The sequence below is a fragment of the Macaca nemestrina genome, chromosome 3 (assembly GCF_043159975.1).
Source record: "Macaca nemestrina isolate mMacNem1 chromosome 3, mMacNem.hap1, whole genome shotgun sequence".
In the NCBI taxonomy this organism is placed as follows: Eukaryota; Metazoa; Chordata; class Mammalia; order Primates; family Cercopithecidae; genus Macaca; species Macaca nemestrina.
Genome location: NC_092127.1, coordinates 19,716,187 through 19,742,655, shown reverse-complemented (window position 1 = coordinate 19,742,655; position 26,469 = coordinate 19,716,187). Strand labels below are relative to the sequence as shown.

The following is a 26,469-nucleotide window of genomic DNA, read 5'->3' as shown; positions in this document are numbered from 1 at the left end:
TAAAAATTCAAAAAGAGAAGTCCATTTCTATGTAAAATATGGAACCTAGAAGTAGCAGGATCAATCTTTGTGTTTAGTTGTCTAAATACTGGTTCTCATCACTCAGGATAAAAGACAATGCTATTGAAATAATGAATCACTGGTCTGGGAATGCGAATACCCAATTCCTCCTTATTTCTAAATGTCCTAGGAGGTACCACATTTACACAGCTAAAGTAATCCATAACTTGTACCAATATACAGACTATTTAGGGAAATTATGTTCACACTCATCTTTACTTGAGCCAAATCCCATGTCATGTATCCTTCACAATTAATCATTATTAAATAAAATATTTCTGTGTATGAATAGTTTACCCATTAAATCATTTAAGTAAGTAAATCCTAACCCTGGTGGGAATTTTGGACTACCTTAGGAGTGGGTGGACACTGCTTTCAAACCACACCTTGGATGCTGAGAAGACTTGCTAGGTGAAGAGCTAATAAAATGAATAGACTTTTGACTTATAGTAGACCATTCCTATTGTCTCTCCTTTCCCAGGATACTTAGGAAGGAAGAATAAATCAATACTGTAGGTGATCTGTATTATGTTCACTGGGCTCCTATTTTGTTCATAAATATTTAAAGAAATGATACAATACCTATCTACATGAGCCATGAAACCCTCTTCTCCCCAATCATGTAGAAGCTGTGATATCATGAGCTAAAAGAGATAAAATCAAAAATACCATGTTTCATCCCCTGAAAATATAATTTTTGCATATATAAAAGCAAACCACTTTTGATTACATGTAAACCATAATAAGATATAACAAGCTGAGCCTAGCTTATATAGTCAGTGATTTAAAACAAATGTCAATTAATAACAATGACAATACTAGTAAAAATAACAAATATTGATACAGTACTTGTTATGTAGCAGGCACTATTGTAAGATACTAATATATTTTACCAAATGTAATCTCCATAAATTTCTGTTTTACTAATGAGGCACAAGGGTTAAGTTAACTTTTCTGAGTCCCCCAGCCTGAATTCAGTCAGGCTATCCAGCTCCTGACCCGTGCTGTTAATTGCCATACTATACCGCTTCTCTAAATATAAAAATGTACAGTAGATATGTAAAGTTACAAGACATATTTGGAGATTTTCTATTTAAAATAGAAATTATAGGTTGGGCGCAGTGGCTCACACCTGTAACTCCAGCACTTTGGGAGGCCCAGCCGGGGGGATCACCAGAGACCAGGAGTTAGAGACCAGCCTGGCCAACATGGTGAAACTCTGTCTCTACCAAAAATACAAAAATGAGCTGGGCATAGTGATGTGTGCCTGTAATCCCAGCTACTTGGGAGGCTGAGGCAGGAGAATCGCTTGAACCTGGGAGGCAGAGGTTGCAGTGAGCCAAGGTCATGCCACTGTACTCCAGCCTGGGTGACAGAGCAAGACTCTGTCTCAAAAAAAAAAAAAAAAAAAAAAAAAAAAAGTTTAAAATGTTATAAATTGATAGTGAACTTCTGTTGATAACAGATGCAAAAATATGTGAACTTCTGTTGATAACAGATACAAAAAATATGAAAAAAGTCCCCAACTTGGCAAAACATGGGGCCATCTGCACTTTATGGAACATATATCAAACAAGTGTCCTATTCTACGCAAACTTTTCTGTTCTATTCATTCTTGCAAGGTTGTGTTACAGAGGGATCCAATAATTTCTCAAAGTTTGTAAGGAAATTTACATATTCTCTTAAATTAATTTTACTTTATTTTAATTAAAACGCATTCCAACCAATTTATTTAGGAAAGATTAGCATGTCTGCAAAGAAGGCAAACTATGAGTCACTAAACAGGTTTGGAGTTTCTGTTCTCTACCATCTATTTTTTTAAAAAATTCTGATCTAATTACAAAAAAAAAATCTATTTCCTAAATTGTCCTTACCTGGTTGAAAGTGCTGGGGTGCAATGTTGAAACTTGTATGTGTAAAATAACTCTCTCTATTAAGGGTTTCGGACCAGTTAAAAATCCTATTCTCAACCTATGTCAAAAGAGAAAAGGCACAATACCAATTCCATATTAACAATTATTACATATCACTTTCCTGATTTCATCAGACAGACAATTGTGACCTGGGGACAAAAGGATCTAGATAATTAAAACATTCTAATAAAACTACTTCTTACTTCAAAAATAAATTTAAGTGTACATTTAAAACAAGATTGACCATGTATTTCCAAATGTGCCCTTTCATACCTGATATCAAAAACCTGACTGGTCCCACTACAATGTTAGATAAACAGTCAAGAATCTTTGATTATTGGAGGTGAATAAAGCAAAAAAAAGGCCTATGTTAATATTAATAATGAAACTAATATTTTAAGACAAGCAGACTACAAGCATTTTAAATGAAAAATTTTGTCTAGACTAAAAGATACTGAGGTACTGTCTCTGGCTCTATTAGATCTAGCATCAAGTTAGAGACACAGGGCCTTACCCAGAGGAAATGATTTTTGAAAAAGAGTCAGCTCTGATGACACGTCCATCAACATCCATGGAAAGAAATGTTGGTACCCTGAACTTAAAATGAAAAATAAAAAATACTGTTGATCTGAAAGCTCTGTTAGTCACTGTATGATTATTCTGAATAGAGAGTAGACAGGAGATGGATTTGGATAACAACAGTACAAATATTCTCTTACCTTTATTTCAACCCTTTAACATGGAATAACAAACAAAGATGCATGTTCTTTTATTAGCATCTGCTTGTCTTCATGGCTTTTCTGCCAAAAACACACACAAGGGCTTATTATTTGCTTCAGATGCCATTATTATGAACTTAGGGAAACTTCAAACAGGCCCTCTTTGCCCCAGAGGTTGAAATCCAGGATTAACAGACTTACAGGAGGGACTCAAGGAACACTAGCTTGAACAAGACTATAATGAAGATGGCCAGCAGCACTCAAGGGTATTCAGAGAGAGAGCTGATCCTTACGATCGGCAGAAGGAAAAATGATGCGAATGAAGATGAGAAATTAGTCAATATGAAAGACTGACTTCAACATTTACTTTAAAAGTAGCTACAAATGAGAAAGGAAATTTGCTGGCATGCTGATGGTGGGAGGCAGGAGGCAAAAGTGATGTTTTAGGAAACCCTGTAGAGAAATAAAGAGTTCTTATCTTTTCCCACTATATTTAAGGGGCAAGCTGAATCCAAGTGTATGTTCTCTGCGGCCCTGAGAGCAAAAGAAAGTGTTGGCTTTTGAAGAATCAGGCTTTGGTCTTACTATTATTATCATCTATCAGAAAAAATCATCATGAAAGGTTGCACACGTGTGAGAATCAATCTAAATGCCCATTACTCTGAAGTAAGATCCACGACAGAAATGACAGGGTGGCAAATGTGTGGTGTGCTGCCTGTGATGCCTCCTCTTGTGTCCATGGGAGACACTGCTAACGGAGCACAGCCCTCTTTCTCCTTCAGCTTGAGCATGGCTTCCTAACCCTTCTCATACATCATTCTAATCGGCCACCACCAAGACACAGAAGTCGACAGCCAAAGATGAAACTCAGTTCACATCCCTGGGTGATGTTTGAGGAGCTGTGAACTTGGATGTGGAGTTCAAGGCATCCATCAGCCCTGATCTACTGTTTGCCCCAGTGCCTGGTACAGAAAGCCAGCTACTGTTTTGAAGGAAAGTAATTTCTGGAAAGAGCAGTAATAACAAAAAAGAAAGGTACTAATTCCATAATAAAACTGGGAGACTGAAAAGTAAAGTAGTAGCAAATTAATCATAATTGATTTACTTTCCATGTAAAAGTGGATTAGTTCTGACTCCGTAGTCAGCCTAATATCCAACACAGTGCAGTAACTTACAACAACTTATCTTCTAATAGTGAAATAAGTTCATATCATCACTTACCTTGTTAAACTGGAGAAAATAGTAAGGATCATCTTCTATTATGAGGAAATCATATTTTCTTGCAAGCTAAAAAAGGTTGAGGTAATTGTTTATTTCTTAAAGCAATCTATTTCTTAAAAGTTATTTAAAATTAAATTCACTTGGAATTGTAATTCTTTGTACTCATTCAAAAAACTACTGTGTGTCTATTGTCTTAGACAATGAGGATAAAAAGATGAACAAGGCATTAAAGGCTCTTATTCTCATGGAAGTTAGATTCCAGGGGAAAAGACAGCATATACATAAGCCTGTGGATCATGAGCAGAATAAACATTAGATGAGTGGTTTTATTTACTTTCTTTTTTGAGATGGAGTCTTGCTCTGTCGCCCAGGCTGGAGTACAGTGGCACGATCTTGGCTCACTGCAACCTCCGCCTCCTGGGCTCAAGCGATTCTCCTGCCTCAGCCTCCCGAGTAGCTGGGATTACAGGCATGCACCACCACACCCAGCTAATTTTTATATTTTTTGCTAGAGATGGGGTTTCACCATGTTGGCCAGGCTAGTCTCGAACTCCTGACCTCAAATGATCCACCTGCCTCAGCCTCCCAAAGTGCTGGGATTACAGGAGTGAGCCACTGTGCCCAGCTAGATGGGTGGCTTTAAAGTGCTGGGCAGCGCATTACAACAGGTGAGGGAAGAGAGCGACAGGGTAGCTATTTCAGGTTCAATCACTGAGAAGGCCTTCCGGACCAGGTAACATCAGAGCTTAAAATGACAGGAAGGAGTCAGCTGTGCAAATATCAGAAGAAGAAGAATCTAGACTGAGGGATGAATGAGGGCAAAGGCGGCAGGATACGCAAAATGCTTGACATGTTTAAGGGCTAAAAAGGACAGTGCGGCTGCCCCAAGTGCAGCAAGAAGAATGATAAGAGAGAAGGCTTGAGAATAGACTGACCATGTTACCTAGCTCTGCAGGGCAGATAAAAGAATTTGGGCTTTATTTTAACTGCAAGGAGAAACCACTGGAGCCTGGAGCCCGGCTTTATACTGACATTTCTGCAGGGATGGATGTGGCTGGCTGCTGTGGGAAGAGTGTGACTGGTTAAGAGCGCAGGGTGAAATGCAGCTGGTGCAGTGAAGGCACTGGAGGATTCCAGTGAGGGCAGGCAGGGGCTCAGAAGATGGGGACAGTGATGACAACAGAGAAAAATGGATGGACTTGGATAAGCTCAGTGGTACAGTCCACAGGAGGAACTAGATGTGGGGAATGTGGGGCAAAGGAGGGAAAGACAGGAATAAAGGGTAACCATTCATAGTTGCACTCTTTATGGAGATGGAGAATGTGAGAGGCTGGAGATCAGAGGTTTGGGGTAGGGCAGTGGAAAATCAGGAGTTCTATTTTGGGCATGTTAAGTGTGAAACGATTATTAGATATCTCTGTGGAGATATCAGTAGAAAGTTGGATACAGAAGCCTGGGGCTCAGGGAAGAGGTAGGGGCCAGGCAATGTGGCAGTCATTGTGTATGTAATGGAATAGACAGACACAAAACTGGACAAGGCTGCCTGGGGGGTATGTAAACAAAGAAGAGAACTCAGGACAGAGCCCGGGAAGTACAAACATAAGAACATGACAGTGTATGTGGTGTGTGTACATATATATGTGTGTGTATATATATATGTGTATATATACATGTGTATATATGTGTATGTATATGTGTGTGTATATATGTGTAAATATATGTGTGTATGTATATATGTGTATATAGATATACTTACATGTATTATATACATGTATTAGATGTGTATATGTGTGTGTGTGTATATATATATTTAGAGTTGGAGTCTTGCTGTGTTGTCCAGGTTGGTCTCAAACTCCTGGGCTGAAGCGATCCTCCCACCTCAGCCTTCCAAAGTGCTGGGATTACAGGTGTAAGTCACTGCACCCAATCTGAGACAATATTTTGTACCTAAATTTTCTTTTTCTTTTTTTTTTTGAGACGGAGTCTCGCTGTGTCACCCAGGCTGGAGTGCAGTGGCACGATCTCAGCCCACTGCAAGCTCCACCTCCCGGGTTCATGCCATTCTCCTGCCTCAGCCTCCCAAGTAGCTGGGACCACAGGTGCCTGCCACCACGCCGGGCTAATTTTTTGTATTTTTAGTAGAGATGGGGTTTCACTGTATTAGCCAGTATGGTCTCCATCTCCTGACCTTGTGATCCACCTGCTTCGGCCTCCCAAAGTGCTGGGATTACAGGCATGAGCCACTGCGCCCGGCCTGAACCTAAAATTTTCTAAGTAAAAGGAACTGGCTGAAATCTTTCCTATGATTCCACTGGATGTGACTAAATTCTATAGAGTTTAAAAAGGGTTTGGTATTTATTTTAAAAAGCTATTTGTAGTAAAAGGTTGGGGGCACAGTCAGATACATAAAAGAGACTTTCTAAAAGGCAAAATTTCTCTTATTTTTCAAAGATTTCTGTGGAGCTTAACATATGTTTGATACTTAAAAAAATGTTTATAGTGAAAAGCTAGGCATCATTGGTATCTCAGAGAGATTTCATAAAAGGGGAGCATGCCTCTTATTTTTAAAGAATTCTTGGTAACCTAAGATGACAAGGAGTAGGAAGCAGAACAGGCAAGTTAACAACACAGAAAAAACAGAAATCAAACTTGGGGTAAAATATTAAATAATCTCATAAAATTTAACATCAGGCCAAGGATGCTATTTCGTTTGTATTAAAACATCAATTATGGGGAAAGAAAAATCTAATAACTAAGGAAAGATGCAGAAATTTATTGTGTCTAAATTTATTAGGACCCTGAGCATATATGATTTCCTTTTATTAAAAATTATATTCCTTGAAAGCAAAAGGCTAATGAGAAAGGGAGCTTGCATAGTGCTCTTCTAAAAAGTCACAAAGAAACAGGAACATAACTGCTTTAACCCATTCCACAGTACCTCATAGATTTCCTTTTTGCGTTCACTTGTTAATGAGTTTCCAGTAGGGTTGTTGCCACTTGGAACAGTATAAAGAAATTTGGGGGTGTTTTTCTGGGGATTCTTTGAATCTTCTGGTTTCCATCTGGAAAGTATGTCTCTTAGGGAATCTGGAACAATCCCATGTTCATCACTGGCAACATTAATAATGTTGCAGCCCAGTGGGTGCAGCTGTTGAGCACAAAAGAAAGCCTGAGTCAGTCGTGATTACAAAATGTAAGTGCTATTTTTTTTTTCCTTCTAACCAAGAACTTGCTCATTCATACCCTTAAAAATATATAAACCTGCACGCAGCTCTGAGCTCCTGAGGGTTAAGGTTATACACTTTTTTTTTTTTTTTTCTGAGATGGAGTCTTGCTCTATCGCCCAGGCTAGAATGCAATGGTGCGATCTTGGCTCACTGCAACCTCCGACTCCCTGGTTCAAGAGATTCTCCTGCTTCAGCCTCCTGAGTAGCTGGGACTACAGGTGCATGCCACCACACCCAGGTAATTTTTTGTATTTTTAGTAAAGTCGGAGTTTCACCATGTTAGCCAGGATGGTCTGGATCTCCTGAACTCGTGATCCACCCTCCTCGGCCTCCCAAAGTTCTGGGATTACAGGTGGTGGTGGGACAATGAATGGGATGAGCAGATCACCAAGCAGTATAGTAGAATTTCCATATTTTACCAATTGCTAAGGCTGTACTGGCATGTACTGGCATTGCTTATAGACTTAGCTTTATACAAATTTGTGGAATCTCATTCATGGTTGAGCACTAAAATTTAAAAAAGGAACTTAAGAAATAATAATTGAATGAGGTTCTAAAAAAATTGCAAATGAAAAGCAAATACTCTTTTAGCAGTCAAATGTAGAATTATGCATAAAAAAGAACAATTCAGATCCTCCTTATGACAAATTTAAAAGGCCTTAATCTTATAAAGCACATCTACCATGAATAAAGCAAATCAACACTGCGCCATACAATAAACGCATACTGCTTATTAGCATATTTCCTCAAAGCTTGGCATACAGCTTCTGTTTTTCTGTTTGGGTATGTGAAAACATTTGTGTGTGTGTATATGCACGCTTTGTATGTAGACACTGGTTTTACATTCACAGGCATTATGTAATCTTAAATCTCAGGAGTTTAGGAAAGTAAATTATGAGTATCCAATCATTAAGAAAAAGTAATTATTTTATTTTAGGTTTTTTATTGTGGTAAAACTGTTGCCATTTTAAGCCTTTTTTTTTTTTTTTAAGCGACAAATTTTTTTTTAAGTGACAAGGTCTCACTTTGTTGCCCGGGCTGAAGTGCAGTGGTGCAATTATGGCTCCCTGTAACACCATGCTCCTGGGTTCAAGTGATCCTTCCACCTCTGCCTTCTGCCTGGCTAATTAAACAAACAAAAAAACTTTGTAGACACGTGCTTTGCTATGTTGCCCAGTATGGTCTCGAACTCCTGACCTCAAGTAATCCTTCAGCCTCGGCTTCCCAAAGTGCTGGGATTACAGGCGTGAGCCACCTCGTCTAGTTCATTTTAACTATTTTTAGGAGTACAATTCAGTGGCATTAATTACATTCACAATGTGTGCATCCATCACCTCTATTTCCAAAACTGTTTCCTCACCCCAAATAGAGACTCTGTACCTATTAATCAATAACTCTCCATTCTCTACTCTTCCCAGCCACTGGTAACCACCCATCTACTTTCTATCTCTATTAATTTGTCTATTCTAGATGTTTCATATAATTGGAATAATACAATATTTGTCCTTTTGTCTGGCTTCTTAAAGTTAAAATGCTTTCAAGGTTCATCCATATCGTAATATGTAACAGATCTGTGTTCCTTCTTATGGCTGAATAATATTCCATTGTATGTATATAACACATTTTATTTATCCATTCATCCACTGATGGACACTTGAGTTGCTTCTACCTTTTGGCTATTGTAAATAATATTGCAATGAACATTTGTATACAAGTATCTGTTTCAGTCCCAGTTTTCAATTCTTTCTGGGTATATACCCATGAGTGGAATTGTGGGTCACACGGTAATTCTATTTTAATTTTCTGAGGAACTGACAAACTTTCGCATGGTGGCCATACCATTTTACATTTCCACCAGCAATGAATGACCCCAGTGTCTTCACATATTCACTATTTTTTAAAAAAATAATATCCTGGTATGTGTGAGGTAGTATCTCACAGTACTTTTGATTTGCATTTCTCTACTTAAAAATTTTTTTTCCCCAAGCCTGAGTCTTGCCAAATAATCAGACTGCAGGTACAGCTGTCACACATTGTAGAGTACTAACCACTACATGATCATGGAACTTGCAGCTTTCATATGTTGATTTATGCTGCTTTGCATTTCTCTAATCACTAATGATGCTGAGCATCTTTTTATGTGCTTATTGGTCTTTTGCACATGTTCTTCAGACTAATGTCTATTTAAGTCCTTTGTCCATTTTTAAATTGGGTTGTTTATCTTTCTGTTGTTGAGTTGTAGGAGTTCTTTATATGTTCTGGATATTAAAGCTTTATCAGATATATTATTATAAATATTTTCTCCCATTGTATAGACTCTTTTTTCGCTTTTTTCATAATGTCCTTTGATACACAACCACGTTTAAATCTTCAAGTCCAATTTATCTATTTTTGTGGTTGTTGTTGTTCATATTTTTGGTCATATCTAAAAAATCCACCAAATCTAAGGTCATAAAAATTTGCCCTTATGTTTTCTCCTGTTTGTAGCTTTTGTGCTTATATTTATGTCTTTGATCCATTTTGAGTTAAATTTTCATATGGTGTGAGGTAAGGGTCCAAGTTCTTTCATATGCATGTGGAAATCCAGTTGTCCCAGCACCACAGTTGAAGAGACTACCCTTTCCCCCACTGAATGATCTTGGTACCCTTACTGAAATCAACTGGATTTGTGGGTTTATTTCTGGATGCTCAGTTCTATTCTATTGGTCTATATGATTGTCTTTATGCCAGTACCACATTGTTTGATTACTGTAGCTTTGCAGTTTTGAAATTGGGAAGTGAGAGTCTTCCAAATTTGTTCTTTTTCAAGATTATTTTGGCTATTTAGGTCCTTTAAACTCACATCAATTTAAGGATTGGCTTTTCTATTTCTGCAAAAAAGGCTGTTGGCATATCAATAGGGATTGTATTGAATCTGTAAATTGCTTAGGGTAGTATTAATACCTTAACAATAGTAAGTCTTACATTCTACGAACAGTGGAAGTCTTTCCATTTATTTGAGTTTTGCTTAATTTCTTTCAGCAAAATTTTTCAGTTTTTAATGTAAAAGTCTTCCACCTCCTTTGTTAGATTTATTCCTAGGTATTTTATTCTTTTGGATGCTATTACAAATGGAATTGTTTTATATATTGCTTTATATGTTGATTTTCATAAAAATAATATAAAATTTTTAAAAAATAAGAGAATCCATGTAGTTGGAATCAACAGAGCATAAAGGTCATCTCATTCAATTCCCCTACTCTAAGCTAGAATTACATTTGCCGTATTTGTGTTAGGTGGCAGTCAAAAGTAACTGAGCACCTACAGTGATGGGCAATGTTGTAACCTCTTATGAAGTCCGGTAAGGCCAGTGGTTAGCAAGTTCTTATATAGAGCTGAAATTGTTTCCCTGTGGTTCCAGTTTTATTAACCTAAGGTCATGTACAAATAAATCTAATTCTTTTGTTACATGACTAACTTCTATGTATTTGAGGACAGTTTTCATGCCTCTCTTGAGTCTTTTCTTTCTGGGGAAAATAGCTCCAGTTCCTACAACATTCATCATATGGTATGGTTTCCAATTCCCTATTTACTCTGACTATCTTTCTCTGAATATGCTCCAGTTGTGGACATTTCTTTCTTAAAGTAGACTGCCCCAAACAAACCTAATTCTCAGCAATGTGCTCTGACCAGTGCAGAGCAGAGTCAGATCATCCGCTTCCTCATTCTGTATATCACAGTTCCACGGATCTAACTTTGGAGTGGAAAGTCCTAATTATACTATATTAGTATACTAAACTGACATATAACATGGTGTACTTATGCATATGGTAATAAGATAGTAATAAAAAATAAATTTTTGTAATTTAAATTACATTTAAAGTGAAATATTAAGAGAATTGGACACGATTTTGTATAACCTAATTTTAATGCCTATACACTTAGATTTTTAAAAAGAAATGTATAAAGAAGAGGCTACCTTTAACATATTTTGTATATATCATTTAAGATTATCCTGCTTATGGATAAAAGATGCTACTTCATTTTTCTGTGTATAGATTATTCTAAAGTTAATAAGATATTAACTTTATTATTATAAAGTTATTATAAAACTTTTATTATAAGTTTTCTTCTTATTTACCACAACAGAGTTGCCTTTTGTAAAATGTATACTCACACTTTGAAGAGTTCCTGAATAAGCAGGTTCATCTAGGAGGACATTATCTCCAGGGTTAATGATCATTTCAAACACCTAACAAAAGAAGCATAGGTTAGCTTGTTAGCATAGGTTAGTACTGTTTCCATGCTCAGAAGCCCATTTTTTAGTTTGAGCTCACATGATTCTACAGTAAGAATTAGCAAATTGTTTATAAAGGGCCAAACAGCAAACATTTTGTGGATCATAGTATTTCTGTTGCAACTACTCTGCCTCTATAGTGAAAAAGCAGCCATAGACAATATATAAATGAATGGGTGTGACTGCATTCCAATAAAACTTTATTTACAAAATTTGATGAAGGGCTGGATTTGGCTCTCAAGCCACAGTTTGCCAACTCCTGTTCCTGAGTAAGGTGAACAGAGGTTTGGCTCCTAACATTCATTTATTCCTTTCATTGCTTCTTTGAAAATCTATTAAATGTTTACTATAAGCCAGGCCTGTGTAAAGTGTCAGAGATAAAATAGTGAGCAAAATGACATGGTTCTTACTCTCATGGAGCTACTGGTCCACTGGGAAAGCTAGACACCAATTAAATAACTACCCAATAAATGTGCAATTAAAAACAGTGGTAAGTGATATTAAGTACAGATGCACAATGACATGAGAGCTCATTGTAGGAAGACCTAGGCATTGAGGAAACTCAGGGAAGGCATCCTGGAAGAAGTGATGAGTTGGTGTAGGGGGTGACAATAGTTACATGTGAAGAGCCAAAATAATTATGTGTCTTGAGGCAGAAGGTAAAGAGTGGTGTGAGATCAGACAGAAGTGGGCAGAGACCAACCATGTAGGCATTTGAGCCAAGGGAGGGAAGTAAGGATTTTAAGAAGAGAGTGGGGAGGGAGAGTTGCATGATCAGATACTCATCTTGAAAAGATCAATCTGACTGCAGTATGAAAGAATAAAAGAAGGGTGAGAATACATGTGGAAAGTTTGGAAAGTTTTTAGGATTGTTTGGGAAGTTACTGCCACGGTCCTGGAAACAGATAAGGGTCATCTTAAAGTAGAGTGGTGACAGTGGAATTGTAGAAAAGAACTGAGAGGTATTAGGAAATGAAAAGTAACGGAACATGATTATGGACAATAGGGAAATGAGGAAGTGGAGGTGTCAAGAATGATGCCTAGGTATTTGGTTACGGAACTAGATAGATGGTGGGGGTGGTGCTATTCACTGAAACACAAAACCAAAAAGCCATCCATATCTGAGTGAGAGGATGATTTGTTTTAGTGTGAGATGCCTTTGAAACATCCTGTGATGATGTCAGATGGATAGATGGACAAATGGATTTGGAAGGAGCTTGGAAGTTACTGGCATATGGTTGATCATGTGAATGTTAATAGAGATACCCAGGAAAAGTACATAGACTAAGGAGAGATGTTCAAGGACGGAGCTACAGGGAACTCCAATCAATAATGGCTGGGTAGAGGAGGACACTGCAAGGAAGGCAGGGCAAGTGGGCTGGAGGAGAACCACACAACATGCTACTGAGAGAGGTGGAGGAGGACAGTGTTTCCAAAAGGGCGGGGGAGACTTCCAGTTCCAAAATGGTGGTGTAGAAGCAAGTTGGCTTCATTCCCTCCCACAAAACCACTAACAAATATACAGTGCTAAAATTTTCACCAGAAACAACCCAGAACTCAAATATGAGGATGAGTCAGTTCCTAGGACTATAGAGAAGTGAAAAAACTCTGAGCAGATGGTAAGAAAAACATACTTCTGCATCTATGATACTCCTCCTCCCAATTCTGCCTGGCACCAAGCACATGGAAAATCTCCCCCTAACTCACGGCTTCTACACTAGAAAAAGTGAGATTGAGGTGGCCAAGAGTTTCCCCACCATCTTTGGTTCCCTGGCAGGAGTCCTGTCCTTGCCTTAACCCTTGGAAAGCATCATGATTGACTGGAGGAAAAAACATCCCTGAGGAAAGGCAGAGACAAAATGGGAAGGCAGGACTACCATCCCAAGCCCTGGAAACTCTGCACTGTAACTCAGCAAAAAGGGCATGCCAAATCAGAGTGATTGTTCAGCAGCACCACACTGCAGGAGGAATGCTCCAGAGGTTCCTGGGCATAATTATTTTGCTAGCCACCTCATGCCAATGGAATAAATCCTTTGGGACCTCCCTGATTTGGGACAGGCTATTCTCGAATTATTTACTAAACCTGGGCTTAAGGTGCTACCTACAAAGATGCCAACAAGGAAGCAGTGACCCAGCAATAGAGATTTACTAAGCAAATATATCCAATAAAAAGCAAAGCAAGCCAGACAAAACAAACAAAAAACTAGAATAAATAAGTAATCCTTCAATGCAAAAAACAGATGTATACCTACAAGAAACAATAGCAAACAGGAAACCATGACCTCCCCAAAATGACAGAGCAACAATCCAGTGACTGATCCTAACAAGATGGCAATTTGTAAGCTCTTTGACCAAAAATTCAAAATAGCAGTTTTAAGAAAACTCAGGGCCGGGCGCGGTGGCTCACACCTGTAATCCCAGCACTTTGGGAGGCCGAGGCGGGTGGATCACGAGGTCAAGAGATCAAGACCATCCTGGCTAACACGGTGAAACCCTGTCTCTACTAAAAATACAAAAAATGAGCTGGGTGTAGTGGCGGGCACCTGTAGTCCCAGCTACTCAAGAGGCTGAGGCAGGAGAATGGCGTAAACCTGGCAGGTGGCACTTGCAGTGAGCCGACATCACACCACTGCACTCCAGCCTGGGCGACAGAGCAAGACTCCGTCTCAAAAAAAAAAAAAAAAAAAAAAAAAGAGAGAAAAGAAAACTCAGTGATCTTCAAGATAACTCAGAACAGCAATTCAGAAATTTATCAGAGACATTTAACAAAGAGATTGAAATAATAAAAATAAAACGCCCCAGAAATTTTGGAACTGAGAAATACTGAACTCAGAATTGTTGAACTGAGGAACTCATTAGAGGCTCTCAAAATCAAAACGGACCCAGCAGAAGGAAGAATCAGTACGCTTGAAGATTGGCTATGTGAAAATACAGTCAGGGAAAAAAGAAAAAAGAACAAAGAATGCCTACAAAATACAGAAAATTACCCCGAAAGACTAAATCTAAGAATCATTGGTCTGCAAGAGGAAGGTGAGCAAAAGCAAGGAGTACAAAGCTTATTTAGAGAAATAATAACAGAAAAAGTTTCTAAAATTTGAGACAGATAAATATCCAGGCCACAAAAGAAGGTCTGAGAACATCAAACAGATTTAATCCAAATAAAACTACCTCAAAGCATATAAGAATCAAACTCTCAAAGGCTAAGAACAAACAGAAGATATGAAAAGCAACAAGACAAAAGAAGAAAATAATACATACACGAGCTCTAATTTGTCTCACAACAGACGTCTCAATGGAAACCACACAGGCCAGGAAGAAGAGACATGGCATTTTAAAAGTGCCCAAAGAAAAAAGCTGCTGTCTAAGAATATTGTTTTTTTTTTTAACTGATTGATTGATTGAGATGGGGCCTCGCTATGTTAACGAGGCTGGGTCTCGAACTCCTGGCCTCAAGCAATTTTCCCATCTCAGCCTCCCAAAGCACTGGGATTACAGGTGTGAGCTACCATTCCCGGCCCATCCAAGAATATTGTACACTTGATCTTAGCCAGAAGGCTGAGAAGCGATCATCCAAGAATACTGTATCCAGCAAAATTATCCTTCAAATATGATGGAGAGATAAAGTCTTTCTCAGACAAACTAAAGCTGAGAGAATTTACCACCACCAGATCGTATGAAAAATGCTAAAGGGAATTCTTCAACCTGAAATAAAAAAGTACTAATGTACAAAAGAAAACTTTTCAAGGTAAAAATCCCACTGGTAAAATTAAGTACGTGGACAAACCCAGAATATTCTATGATTGTAATTATGGTGTGTGATCCACTCATAATTCTCATATGAAGCCCAAATGACAAATCAATCAAAAACATTAATAGCTACAGCAACCTGTTAAGATAGGTAATACGTAAATTGAGATATCTCAAAGTCAAAATGTGGGGGGAATGGAGTTAAAGAATAGAGGATTTTTTTTGTGTGTGTTTTTTTGCATTTGTTTGCTTCTCCAACATAAGATAAGTTGATCCAAGATAAGTTGTTACCTCTTTAAAATAACTTTTTATATCAATACGTTTTTTTTTTTTGTAAGCCTCATGGTAACCACAGTACAAAAACTTATAATTGATTCACTAAAAATAAAGAGCAACAAATTACATAATAGTACCAGAGAAAATCACTTAACCACAACGGAAGACAGTAAGAAAGGAAGAAAAGAAGAGAGGAGTCTCAAAACAACCAGAACACAAGCAACAAAATGCCAGTAGTAAGTCCTAACATATCAATAATAACACTGAATGTAAATGGTCTCCATTCTCCAATTAAAAGGCATAGAGTGGCTCAGTGGATAAAGAAACAAGACCCAATCATATGCAGCCTACAAGAAACCTACCTCACCTATAAAGACACACATTCTGAAAGTGAGGAGGTGGAAAAACATATTCCGTGGAATTGGAAACCTAAAAAGAGTAGGTGTAGCTACACTTACGTAAAATAGATTACAAATATAAGATTGTAAAAAGAAACAAAGAAGGTCACTATATAATGATAAAGGGGTCAATTCGGCAAGATAATATAACAATTATAAATATATATGCACCCAATACCATACCTCCCAAGTATACAAAGCAAGTATTAATAAATATAAAGGGAGAGATAGAATGTAATACAATAATAGTAGGAGACTTTAACACTTCACTCTCAGTAATAAACAGATTATCCAGACAGAAAATCAACATAAAGAAACAGTGAGGTAAAACTACACACTAGATCTAACAGACCTAATAGACATTTACAAAAATATTCAACCAACTGCTGCAGCATATACATTCTTTTCATCAGCACAATGAAGAGTCTGCAGAACAGACCATACCTTAGGCTATAAAACAAGTTTGAACAAATAAAAAAAAAAAACAAATCTTATCAAATATCTTTTCTGACCACAATAATAAAACTAGAAATCAATAACAAGAGGAACTTTATAAAATATGCAAGGACATGAAAATTAAACAACGTGCTCCTGAATGGGTCAATGAAAAATGAAGCAGGAAATTAAAAGTTTTACTAAGAAAAATGAAAATGGAAATGCAATATACTAAAATTTGTGAAATACAGCAAAAGCAGTTGTAAGAGGAAAGTTTACAGCAATAAATGCCTGTATCAAGAAAGTAGAAAGACTTCAAATTAACAACCTAATAATGCACTTCAAGGAACTAGAACAACCTACAGGATAGGAGAAAATATTTGCAAACCACCCATCTGACAAGGGATTAACAACTCAATAGCAAAAACCCCAAATAATCCCATTAAAAAATGGGCAAAAGATCTTAACAGACATTTCTAAAAGAAGACATAAAAATGCCCAAAAGGCATTTAAAAAGTTCAATATTACTAATGCAATCAGAAATGCAAACCAAAACCACAATGAGATATTACCTCACCACAGTCAAAATGGCTAGCTTCAAAAAGACAAGTAATAACAGATGCTGATGAGGGTAGAGAAAGGGGAACCCTTGTACACTTTGATGGGAATGTAAATTGGTACAGCCACTATGGAGAACAGTACAGAGGTTCCTCAAAAAACTGAAAATAGAACTACCATATAATCCTGCAATCCCACTGCTGAGTATATATCCAAAACAAAAATATCAATATATCAAAGCAGTATCTGCACCTCCATGTTTATTATGGCACTTATTCACAATAGCCAAAATATGGAACCAACCTAAGTGTCCATCAGCTGATGAATGGATAAGGAAAATGTGGTATACACACAATGGAATATTATTCAACCATAAAAAAGGAATAAAATCCTGTCATTTGCAGCAACGTGGATAGAACTGGAGGTCATTATGTTAAGGGAAATAAGCCAAGTACAGAAACACAAATATTGCATGTTCTCCCTTATCTGTGGGAGCTAAAACTGGATCTCATAAGGATAGAGAGTAGACTGGTGGTTACTGAAGGATGGAAAGGACATGGGGGAGATAGGGTGAAAGAAAAAATAAAGAATATAAATGTACTTATTACCACTGAACTGTATACTTAAAAATGGTAAGGATAGCAAATTTTATATATATATGTGTGTGTGTATATATATATTATGGCAACAGAAAAAATTAAAAATTAATTTTTAAAAATAAAATGGATGGGGAGATCAACAGTGTTAAAGGATATTTCTAGGTCAAGTAATAGAAGGTTTGACAAATCTTTGGAAATTATGTGGATAATATGATTTCTACTACAATCACTAGAGCCAGGCAATAGATTTTTCCAGCCTAAATCAAAGGGGTCTATTATGACTAAATCATACATAAGTCACAGAATAATTGCTTCTTAACATGTGATGTTTCACAATCCCCAGTTTGAGTCCTTTTTCCTATCATTTTATCAACCCACATCTCACCACAAACAGTAGGGCCATTATCAATTGAGATAGAAGACTTGACTTTTGTTTCCCAATTGGCCTGTCATGTTCAGTTTATCTTTTCCTTATGAACTTTTGGCATCTTATGACAAACAGTATCCTCCTCTGAAAAGTTTCTAATTGAGTTAAGCTTTACAAGACATCCTAGGACCAAAGGAATCACTTGGGTGGCATGCACATATTAACAGATCAAAGGAAAACCTAATTAGCGTTGATCCTTGAACAACATGGATTTGAACTGCACAAGTTCACTTATACGCACAGTTTCTTCTCCTCTGCCTCCCCTGAGACAGCAAGACCAACCCCTCCTCTTCCTCCTTCTCCGCAGCCTAATCAACATGCAGATGAGGATGAAGACCTATATGATGATCCACTTCCACTTAATGGTAAATATATTTTCTCTTGCTCATGACTTTCTTAATACCATTTTATTTTCTCTGGTTTACTTTATTGTAAAAATATAGTGTATAATACATATAAAATATAAAATATGTGTTAACTGACTATATTATCAGTAAGGCTTCTGGTCAAGAGTAGGCTATTAGTAGTTATGTTTTAGAGGAGTCAAAAGTTATATGCAGATTTTCAACTGCATGGAGTCATTGCCTTAAATCCCTGTGTTGTTCAAGGGTCAACTGTAAATATATTTTCCACATCAGTTAGGGGACATACAAATTTCAAATATATTAAATTAGAAGGGAAGGCTGTTATCATCTGGGAGCATTGTTTAAAAGATGAGAGAGAAACACAGGAGCCTAAAATAACATGAATCCTAGAGAACAACGTGGAAGAAATATTAAACCAGATACATATTAGTGCCTCTGTAATAAGCATGTCTGTAAGTAGTAAGTTACTGACGTATTTAGCCATCTATGCTGTCTTCTTTGTATAACTGGTGCTGTGATGGATAAAGAAGAAACTGTCTTAAGCAACTTTCTGGAAGAAAAAGTCCTGGCACCCTTTCTTGAGGAAAGAATTTCATTGAAAAATACTCTTATATCATTCTATACAATCACAAATGTTTCTCTTCAAGCAAAGACTCAAACACTAGCTATTCTTTTACTTTTCCTAATTATATACAAAAAGGGTAAGTTTTTTTTTAATTTTTAAAAACTTTAAAAAATGTTTTTACTACTATAACTCATTATTCCATAACAATAATTTAATTAAAATTCATTAAAGCAAACCAGATTACAGTTTTCATATTTCCATGAAAAAGAAAATACTCTGGTTTCAGATTAAGATAAATGGGAGTCAGAGATTAATCTAGATCTGAGAATGAATATAGAGAATCTTATTATTCATGGAAAACAAAGGAGAAAGTATACCAGCACTTTGGGAGGCCAAGGTGGGCAGATTGCTTGAGCCCACAAGATCAAGACCAGCCTGTCCAACATGGCAAAATAATATAAAAATTAGCTAGGCATATTGGTGTACACCTGCAGTCCTAGCTACTTGGGAGGCTAAGGTGGAAGAATTGTTGGAGCCCAGGGATGTCGAGACTACCGTGAGCTGTGATTGCGCCACTGCACTCCAGTCTGCATGACAGGGTGAGACCCCGTCTCAAAAAAAAAAAAAAAAAAAAAAAAAAAAAAAAAAGAAAGAAAGAAAGAAAAAAGAAAAGAAAAGAACAGATTAAACTGAGGACCACAGATGTGGTCTCTTTATTGTGGCAACTAACCAGTGGTGTTTACATCCGTGGAGTTTCTGGAACCCAGAAGGGAAGAAGATGGAATAACTAATGCCACGAGGAGAGGGAGAGAGAGAACCAATCCATGTAAGAAGTCAGAGATACAGACATATAAACAGATCTAGAGAAATGCACCCAAGAGGGGGACAAGATACAAGCAGTGGCAAGCACAGAGATTCCATAGACAGATATGCAAAGGAACATAAATATTTTTATCTCAGGAATATGAAGGTATGCCCTCTAAAAAATTTAAAAATCATATTGAAATTTCCTAACTATAGGCAGAAATCAAGTGTAACTTGAATTTTTGAGCCAGATGAAATTAAGCAATGTTCACTAAGCTGTTGGTAGGAGTTGAGTACTCCCTTAGTGGGAATCCTGCTTTAATGGTTAATAGGTCTGCATAATTGACCACATGCTCTGTATTTAATATTTAACAGATTAGGCTAGTGAATGATGTTAAGAACAGATAATGTTTGAAAGTCCTTGTGTTCACAATGAGGAAAACTAAGGAGAAATATTGATAGATCAACCTACAATATTTCTGCCTGGCTTTTGCTTACAGTCAACATCCCCTACCCACCCTTGCCCATATCTGGCCACAACTGCTCCCACCAGCATCCTATGACTTGTCTTTTAGTTCCCTGTTAATAATTCTAGGTGAAGACAAGAAAGACGACCAGTAATCCATAAAATATGATTCTCTGTGATTAAGTGAGAGAGGACTATAGAAACGAATGCTTCCAATTCTCCATTTTGGCTGAGTTTTCCTTTCAGTCTTACCTTACAAAGACCTTGTTGGCTGCCAGATGTGACACATAGGTCCATTTGTCCTTGACTGGGTGGGTAATGGACAGTAGGAGGATTATGCAATTTTATTTGTAACTGTTTTAGCCAGGACAAAAGCTCTGGAATTCTAAAGCATAAAATGTATTTTTAAATTCATAGTAGTAAAAATCATAGTAATAGTAGTAGACAGGAAATAATAAATGACAGCTTTATCAAGTACTTTGTACACTCAATTAAAAAACCCTCAAATGCTTTTTGCCAGTATTAATATTCTTATTTAAAAGATAGGCAGTAGACTTAGAGATTAGGAAATTCCCATAAGTCAATCAGCCAGAAATTCTCATAAAGTCAATTATGTAATCAACGAGCTGAGATTTGAATCTATATCTTTCTTATTCCAAACCTGAAGTCTTTAGAGGAATCATTGCATAATCGATTCTTTGTTCTCTCTAGGAAGAGTTCTATGGCTATCTAGAAGTTCAGGCTCAATAAGTTGTTTGTATTACGGAACGTTCGAATAAGACTATGTATATTTAACATATTATATAACTAATGCATGTATGCACGAATAACATATTTCAATATACTTTTCAATCACAGAACAAACAAGGTTTTAATAAAGTATAATTTATAGGTTCTCCATAAATTATCCTTTATCACTGGAAGAAGACCAGCTAAAGAAAGTCGTCAGATATGTTTCAGCTTGCCTTTAAGAAATTAAAGACATTTGAACCCATGAGGGCAATGTATTTGCATGGCTGCTTGTTTAGAAAGGGAATATAATTATTAAAAAATTGCCTGGGGACTTAAAGTTGCTGCCTCCTGGACTTTCCATTTCTTCATTTCTCCTGATATGTTTTTTTCACCTGGATATCTTCTCACTTTTTTGGACTCAGCTCTAATCGTATTTCCTTCTAGAAGCCTTCTTGGTCATTTGCAATTGAGAAGCAATCACTGAGGAGTGTTAAGCATTCAATATCCTTTCTGCTCTTAATTATCCTTTGAAAACCTTTCCCCAGACCTTCCTAACTATTGAATACTCACTTGGTTAGTATTCAATGACCAAGTGAGTATTTGGTCACTGAATGACCAAATGAGTCAATGGCCTTAGAATGTTTATTAATGGGCCTTAGAATATTTCTTTAATATTCTTTATCAATGGGCCTTAGAATATTTCTCATGAAAATAAGCCAATAAAATTATGTTAAGTATTGATACTTACCCAGCACTCGGAGAATACTGAAGTGCTCTCTTCATCATCTCTTCTCCAAATTCGATGGTCTTTCCATTTTCTACCGTGATTACAGCAGTCTTAAAAGGAAACATGTTTGGATTTGGTAAGCCACCAGCCAAGGAGATCATCGATTTTGGTCCTCTGCTCGATATTTCAGCTATCATACACATGGAAGAGAAGAAACAATTTCACTGAAGATTGTTATAAGCAGATAGTTAAGCATGCATTATCATCAATAAAACTATAAAGTTTAACAATTTCTAGTGATAGAATGTGCTATGGTGTAAATGTTGGTGTTCCCCCCACATTCATACTTGGAACTTAATACTAATGTGATAGTTTTAAGAGGTGGGGTCTCTAGAGGTGATTAGGTCAGAAGGGATCCACCCTCCTGAATGGGATTGGTGCACTTATAAAAGAAGGCTGAGGAATGCCCTTGACCCTTGTGCCATGTGAGGACACAGGTTCCCCCTTCTACTACGTGAGGATGCAGCAAGAAGCCTCTGTCTATAAGGAAGGGCTCTCACCAGATACAGAATCTGCTGGCACTTTGATCTTAGACTTCCTAGTCTCCAGAACTGTGAGAAATAATTCTATTGTTTATAAATTACCCAGTTTGTGGTATTTGTTATAGCGGCCTGAATGGACTAAGACAAACGCTAGTCTAAAATAAACATACAGAATAACTTTTTCTGGGCCGCCTCACCTGTGGAGGGACTAAAGAATGAAGGTGACCAAAGAGAAGGCAGAGGGATCAGGAAGACAGCAAAGGGCCACAACAGCAGAAGCCCTCCTCCACTTAGCCCCGACCTGTCTGTGAGCTTCATGGCCCACCCCTACCTCTCCCATTTACCTGGCCCTCTCCACTGCACACCCATCTGCACGCTGTGCCTGCCCCTTCTCAGCTTCCCAGGAAGAGCCTTTCTCCATAGCACGCCCCCTCCCTTCCAAGGCCGTGCCCCACAGCAGTCTGCGCCTCTCTCTACAGCTGCTCGGACTCTGCTCCAGCAGAAATACCCGCCTTCCGTTTCAGCCCGAATTCTTTGAGAACAAAGGCTCTGCCTATTTCATTTCTGCACGCAGAGTCTGGCTCATCGCGAGCGTGCACAGGGGTACGCATGGATGCAGCCAAGCGGTGGCTTGCTAGGGAACCCTCCTTAGAGGCTGTGCGAGGAATGTCCCACCCCAAAGGAGTGATGGTCGCCCCGTTTCTCACTCGCGGTCCGGATGGGAGAAGGGTTTCTGGCTGCGCTCGCTGCGGTGATGAACCGTGCGTAATTCATGTCTCTGACAGCCAAGCATCAAGCTTCCTCTTCAGTGGCTGAGGACTAGAAAAACCAAAGAGCCTCGTCAAGTCCTGCCTGCTAACTTCCTCACTCTGGCAACGCCAACGCGAGCTGTCCCCCCGCTGCGTCTGGCTTCCCGCGCGCAGTGCCCGGAGAACGCCGCCGAAACTCCCCGGCTGGACGCTGCGTTCGGTCTCCCGGTCCTAAACGGGTCTGGGGCTGGTGGCGAGCCTGGCAAAGTCCACGCCGCACGCGCTCCGGCGGCCGCCAGGGCCCACGCCAGTTTTGCCCCGCCGCGGGCCTCGCCGCGCCCCCTCCCGCCCCGCGCCGTGGCCTATGGCCGCCCGCCGCGCGCGCCTCCCCGTCCCGGATCATCGCCCTCAGAGCGCAGGGCGCGCGGGGGAGCCCGGGTGCGAGGCGCTTGCAGCCCCAGGCCAATGACTCTTGACCTCGCCGCTGGGAGTCACCAGAAGCCGGCGTCCGCGTTGGCCTGCCTAGGTGCCGGCCGGGAGGCCAGCCCAGGGGCTGCCCGAGGGGACCGGAAGTGCCCGTGATCCTAATCCTCGGGAACCATCTGGCGGCCGCTTGGGTCCACTGCAGGGGGCTCCCGAGCTGCGCCCAGCCTGGAGAGGCCGCACCTTCGTTCCCGCGCGCTCCGCTGGCCTCCTCTCAGTCACTGGGACTGTGCATTTTGCCCGCTCAGACCATGGCTATGCTAAATACCCATCTTTCGTTAGTGAAACTCTGGGCACTCTCCTGGGAAGCACCCCGGCGACCCAGACGAATTTCAACATCACTTTCTCGAAGATCTCAGCATTTTGGAGTGACGATGGAGTTCTGACAAAAATTTTTCAATAATCACTCTGAGAGTCTCTTCAGTTTTAGTGTCTACCCTCGCATTGAATTTCTGACCTTTCCTTAAATAAGAATTATCTTGGAAGTGAATATCCGGATCTTTTTGGGTCTAGCACCTTGCCTTTTTTTTCTTACAAAATAATCCTGCTTACGCCCCACCTCCTCAACTTTTCTGCAGTTTTTCCTTCCTGAATCACCAAAATGGAATGTACAAGGTTTAATGTGAGCACTTAGTGAGGGAAGGGTTTCAGAAAACCTCTCTTTCACTTTTTTTAAAAAAATCTTTAATGGTCATTAAAATGAATGAACTGGATTCACTCATTCAGTACGAATTTGCTGAGTACTTCCTGGATGATTATTGGCTCACTGCCAATGGCTCTCTTTTAATCTTTATTTAATAGGTTGGTCAAGGAGCCACTGCTTTTATCTAGGTCCTGGCAGCAAAAGGCTGAGATAACCCAGTAAAATCTTTATGCTAGCAGCTAAATAACAAAAAGGGAGTATCATTAGTAAACCTGTTAGAAACCCAAGAGGCAAGATGCTTCTGGATTCAGAGACTTCAAGTAGTTGAAATGCCACTTGATGGCTTAACAGCTGGGTGTCTTTGGACAAGTTACTTAACCTTTCTGTGTATTGGTTTTTTCACAGGCCTGTTGGCAGGAATAAATTAGACAATCTGTATTAAACTAATAAGTGCAGTGGTCTGCACATTGTAAAAACACTCTATGAACATTGGCTGTTTTTATTAGTAACAAATGCTTTTAAGCAAAACTTAAGGACTCAGCCTTCACATGGTTTTGACTAGAGAAGCTATTTGGCAACTTTTAAGGCATGTTCCCAGTTAATCCTTGCACACAGATCCTTATCTGTTTGAGCTTGTCTATTCTAAAAGTAGTTGTCCCTGAATTTTTACAGAAGTTAACTCAAGAAGCACTAAAAACATCTAAATAAGGTGTAGATCAAGGTTAATTATGACTTGTAACTAGATATATTGATGTTCCTGGGGACTTCAGGCTTTTTTTTGATAGGGGGAGGGCTCTAACTGAGCATGGTTTCCTCAGATACTTAGAAGAAAATTTAAACTTCGGCCAGGTGCAGTGGCTCACGCCTGTAAACCTAGCACTTTGGGAGGCCAAGGTGGGTGGATCACCTGAGGTCAGGAGTTCGAGACCAGCCTGGCCAACGTGGCAAAACCCCGTCTTTAGCCGGATATGGTGGCAGGCACCTGTAATCTCAGCCACTCGGGAGGCTGAGGCATGAGAATTGCTCGAACCCGGGAGGCCGAAGTTGCAGTGAGTCGAAGCTGAGATCACGCCACTGCACTCCAATGGGGGATAAAGCTGGGGGATAGAGCGAGACTCTGTCTCAGTTTAAATGTCTTCCCTCTGGCAGTAGCAACCTGTTTGGTCAAAGGAGTTTGAAGTCCTGGGCCAAAAGACTAAAGGTTTTTGTAAGCACATTGATGCACCGATCTGTGATTTATAGTATTTATTACTCACAGGCTATTTATTTTATTTTATTTTGAGAGACAGAGTGTCTGGAGTCTCACTTTGTTGTCCAGGCTTGAATGCAGTGGCGCCAACCATAGCTCACTGCAGCCTCGTCCTCCTGGGCTCCAGCGTTTCTCTCACCTCAGCTTCCCGGATAGCTGGGACTACAGGAGAACACCACCACAGCAGGGTAAGTGTTTAAAATACCTTATAGAGACAGGGTCTCCCTATGTTGCCCAGGCTAGTCTTCAACTCCTGGCTTCAAGTAGTCCTCCCACTTTGGCCTCTGAAAATGCTGGGATTATAGGCATGAGCCACCATGCTTGGCCTCACACTGGCATTTTTAAAAATACATAATTAATTGATTTTCCCCCTTTCCAAACAGTGGTGACACAATTTAAGGAACCCGAACTGAAGAGACGTGAGGTCATCAAATCCTAAGGTGCAGGTTTTCAACCCTTAAACAGTTTGCTGAATTTTCTATTTGGCCTGCCCTGGAGTTGTACTACTGAGACGTTGGGGGTGCTGATTGATTACAAGCTGGCTGATGATTCAGGCCAGATGGAGAGGCAGAGAAATGGTCCATCAGGGCAGGCTAATGGAATGCAGGGGCACTGGGGGTCATGATCAGAAAATGCAAGGCAGAATATAGTCACAGTGGTGGGAAAGGGACAAGCAAGGGTTAAGTTGGGAAGAGCTTACCAGACAATAGAAGCTGAAGACTGAAGGTAAATTTGATTGCCAGAGAAACCAGACTTTGGATTTGTCAGGCGACAACAGCAGAAGGCTTCTCCTGAGGGACTAAGATAAATGAGCAAGGTTCATTGCTCAGTGCTGCCTTTTTAGAAGCTTGGCTTAGGACTGCCCGAGGATAGAATTAAAGACGTCAGATTCTTTCTCCAAACATTTACTGAATTCTTACTCTGTTCTAGGAACTGTAATTGATTTAAAAAGATAACTAAGACAAGTCGCTACTCTTGAAAAGCAACTGTTTGCACATTAAGACGTCAATAATGTCAGATAATACAATGTTTGTGGCAGAGGCAGGTGCAAGCTGCTAAGGAAAGCAGAGGGAAGGAAGTCTCTCTTTTCTTCTCCTCTCGTCTCCCCTCCCTTCCCTTTCCCTCCCCTCCCCTCCCCACCCCTCTCCTTTTCTTTTCTTAAGTATCCCTTATCTGAAATGCTTGGGAACAGAAGTATTTGGGGGTTTTGGATTTCTTTACATTTTGGAATATTTGCATATACATAATAAGGTATCTTGGGGATGGAACCCAATCCTAAACAAGAAAT

The 26,469-nt window shown here is 39.1% G+C and overlaps 1 protein-coding gene across 4 annotated transcripts in view; it reads right to left on the bottom strand.

Annotated features, from left to right (window-relative positions):
* The window catches only part of LOC105466686 (aminoadipate aminotransferase), a 32,815-nt gene extending 6,781 nt beyond the window's left edge, over nt 1-26,034 (bottom strand). The window contains exons 1-10 of one of the 4 annotated variants that reach the window (XM_011715762.3): nt 25,882-26,034; nt 22,765-22,876; nt 21,537-21,705; nt 20,309-20,441; nt 11,297-11,371; nt 6,852-7,061; nt 3,914-3,979; nt 2,488-2,570; nt 1,935-2,031; nt 643-704 (exon numbers count right to left, since the gene is read on the bottom strand). In XM_011715762.3, the coding sequence (XP_011714064.2) occupies nt 643-704; nt 1,935-2,031; nt 2,488-2,570; nt 3,914-3,979; nt 6,852-7,061; nt 11,297-11,371; nt 20,309-20,441; nt 21,537-21,705; nt 22,765-22,831 (962 nt within the window). In that variant the 5' untranslated portion in view covers nt 22,832-22,876; nt 25,882-26,034. Of the gene's footprint in view, nt 1-642; nt 705-1,934; nt 2,032-2,487; nt 2,571-3,913; nt 3,980-6,851; nt 7,062-11,296; nt 11,372-20,308; nt 20,442-21,536; nt 21,706-22,401; nt 22,653-22,764; nt 22,877-23,283; nt 23,381-25,881 lie in introns of those variants that run through there. The other 3 variants (XM_011715763.2, XM_011715764.3, XM_011715765.3) reach the window with 3 other exon arrangements.
* Nucleotides 26,035-26,469: the final 435 nt, after the last annotated feature.